The following is a 3,541-nucleotide window of genomic DNA, read 5'->3' on the forward strand; positions in this document are numbered from 1 at the left end:
AGCGCTAGTATCTGATAAAAATGTCGGCTCTAGTTGGGATTCAAAGATAAATGACTTATGATTGTACTGTTGTAGTTTCGTACGTTGTCACATGGTTTGTACTATTAAAATATAATTGTTTGAGGTTTTTCTTTGTATTGTAACTTGTTCTAAGTACTTACAACTTAAATTAATATTTTCCAGTACTAGTTGTGTATATTTACCAGCATAATGGCTAGCTGTAATAAAAAAAGTAATACATATTGTTCTGTTTATGGTTGCTCGACATTTTATAATTCTGGTAGTGATATAAGTTTTCATTCATTACCAAAAGAAAATACAAATAAAATAAAATGGATTAATAAAAATGGTACTTCACAAATGATTGATCGTAGACAAGCTTGGATTTTAAGACTTCGTATGGATACTGTTAGTTTAAAAAAAACTCAAATCAAAATATGTTCTCAACATTTTGTTAAAGAAGATTTCATATTACCTGGTATGTTAAATATTTATTATTATTATATTCACTTTATACTTATAAGTTATATTCAAAATAATATAAAATGTATAAATGTGTACACCTTGTTTAAATCCATTTTAGACTTTAAAGTATCAAGAGCTAGACTGACACGGGAAGCAGTTCCATCACAAAATCTACCAAAGTTATCAATAACATCTAAATCTCCCTTAAAAAGGAAATCGCCGAAAAAAAGATTTCTGTCACCCAGTGCAGATGAACTGGAGGTAAATATTCTTATAAAACTTAAAAATATAGTTATATTCAATTCTGCAAATAACCTTTATTTTTATTTACTTAAGTATGATATAAATATACCTAGCATTCATAGGTTATTTAATTAGGTATTTAACAGTTTTTAAGTACCTATACTAATTCATAATAATTTTTGTTTGGTTGAATGTAACGCCAACCCATATTATGTTATGTACATAATGTTATACAGGGACACGGTGTGTTACACTCAAGTGGTTGTAATAATAGTAATTGTATTTTTTTAGCATAGTTTAACAATTTCAAAAATTTGTTATTTGCTTGATGTAGTATAGAAAAATAAAAAATATGAATTTTTCTAACATACCTATTTTTTAATATAATTTACATTGATAATATACTACTTATTGAAATTGTTCAAATGCTTGTATTAAAAAATATATACTTTGCTTATATTTTACTATTTAATTTACCTTAAAAAGGTAATTACTGTATAACATTAAATAAATAATAATAGTATATTAAAAATTTAAAAGTACCTACTTTAGGGTATACAGCATACCTATGTATTTTTGTAGGTATGATATTTGAATAACATGTTTGATGTTACAAATTTAAATAAACTTTTAATTCATAATTTTGATTTTTTATCTTCAGGTTGCTAAGACATGTGATTTTGATTTAGTCATTTATCCACTACATCTACACTCAGAGTCAAATTTAACAGACAAGTCTAATTATGTAGAAGATAACGTGATTTCACAGGAAATGGCTACTCAAATTGTAACAGTCACGTCAGCTGATGCTCAAGTACAAGTTACTAGTGGTGCTATTTTTGTACCATTTGTATCTTTAATTGACACATCAAAAAAGTTAAATACTATGACAGGAATCCCAACCTTTGAAATACTTAATCAGATTATTTATTTATTCTCAAAAGAGTATCCAGATACTAGATGTCATCGTTTGAGTATTAAAGAAAGATTAATTTTAGTTTTTATAAAACTTAAACAAGATTTGTCATTTGCTGTTTTAGCAATCTTATTTAAAGCCGTTTCAGGTGAAACATGTAGGGCTTTGTACAATTCATTCATTCCTTTATTAGCAAATATATTAAGACCCCTTATATATTGGCCAAGTAAAACTGAGATCATATCAAATAACATGCCCAGATGTTTTAAAAATTTCATAGAAACAAGAGTTGTTCTTGATTGTACAGAAATATCTGTACAATCACCAAAATGTCTTTCTTGTAGAATAAAACTTTATAGCAACTATAAGGGAACATATACTTTTAAGTTTTTAGTGGGGATATCACCTGGTGGTCTTATCACATATATAAGTAAACCTTATGGTGGAAGAGCGTCCGATAAAATAATATTTGAACAAAGTGGACTTGTTAATAAAATGTCCAAGTTTGATGCTGTAATGGTGGACAAAGGTTTTTTAATAGATACAATTTGTGATAGTCAAAGCATTAAAGTAATTAGGCCACCTTTTTTAAGAAATAAAAAAAAATTTACAAAAGAAGAAAGTTTACTTACAAAAAACATTGCCAAAGCAAGAGTCCATATTGAGCGAATTAATCAAAGGTTAAAAACTTTCAAAATTCTACAAAATAAATTTCCATGGGCCCATGCACATTTGATGGATGATATTATGACTATAATTGGGGGTATATGTAATTTGTGTGTTCCCATATTTGGCGAAGATAAATTTAATGATGTTTAATTTAACAAATTTTTATAATTATTTGTATTATTTTAATTTGTTTAATGTAATAATTTAATACATTATTATTATTATTATTAGGATTTTATTTATATTACGTGTGCACTGTGCTTACATATTTATATTCATAAATATATTTACAATTAAGTAATCTATGAATCATTAAAATAACAATTTTTGTAATGAATAAAATATGTATTTAAAATAAAATTTATTTTTTTAACATACATATATTGTGTATCATTTTTGTAAAGTATGCATTTTTAAGTGATATTAACATTTTTTTTGTAAACTCTGTATCGAACAATATTTCTAAATTAATATATGCATCGCTGAAACTACTATAAATTACAAAATCACATTTACAAACATTTAGCATAACCATTCCTAATTGTACTTGGCCGTAGTAAGCATGTTTTTTTTTTAATTGATATGTGCCATCATCAAATTTTGTAACATAGTTTAAATTGTCCATTAATTTAATAATATCAAGAGTTGCTCCTTTGAAAGGACATTTAATTTCCAAAAGCTTAGATGGGTAATTTTTAGAATCCAGTATTATCCCATCAGGTGAATAACCTAGCCATTTTTCATTTTCACTAGTTAAAAATCCACATTTAGAAATATTTTGACCAGAAATTTTAGCATATAGTTCTCTAACATGGTTTTCAAATTTAACGCCATGCTGAGTGAACTTCGAAGTAAAAGATTTTGGCCAAAAATAGTGACTACTTTTTTTTTCCCAATCACTATTTGTTTTTATGTTTTGGTTGTATGTAAAAATAGAGTAGCATCTACTTCCAGTTATCCTAAACTGTCTTACTTTTGTCCAGTATGTCTGATCAATTAAAGATTTTTCTTTTATATAATTGATATCTGTTGAAAGTTCTGAATACATTTTTTTACAACAATCTTTCAATTCAAATGTATAATCACTCAGATTTTGTAGTAAAATATGTTTTTCTGCATGAAGTGAAAAAGTTTCAGAAAAAACCTCATTATTAATATCAACCACATTCAATTGTCGCCCTTTTTGATGAAGTGACAATGCTGAATGTGGAGCAATACTTGCAAAACCAGATCTAGAAAGTAATTTTT

General features: G+C 26.2%; 1 protein-coding gene across 2 annotated transcripts; it reads left to right on the forward strand.

Annotated features, from left to right (window-relative positions):
* On the forward strand, window positions 1–2,670 carry LOC107882138. 2 transcript variants are annotated; one of them, XM_008184359.2, is made up of 4 exons: window positions 1–94; window positions 184–478; window positions 584–726; window positions 1,370–2,670. In XM_008184359.2, exons 2-4 carry the CDS (start codon window positions 211–213, stop codon window positions 2,441–2,443), a joined length of 1,485 nt encoding a protein of 494 aa, XP_008182581.1. In that variant the 5' UTR covers window positions 1–94; window positions 184–210; the 3' UTR covers window positions 2,444–2,670. The 2 variants fall into 2 exon arrangements, with proteins under 2 accessions (XP_008182581.1, XP_029342924.1); XM_029487064.1 differs by having other exon boundaries at window positions 9–478.
* Window positions 2,671–3,541: the final 871 nt, after the last annotated feature.

The sequence above is a fragment of the Acyrthosiphon pisum genome, chromosome X (genome assembly GCF_005508785.2).
Source record: "Acyrthosiphon pisum isolate AL4f chromosome X, pea_aphid_22Mar2018_4r6ur, whole genome shotgun sequence".
NCBI lineage: Eukaryota > Metazoa > Arthropoda > Insecta > Hemiptera > Aphididae > Acyrthosiphon > Acyrthosiphon pisum.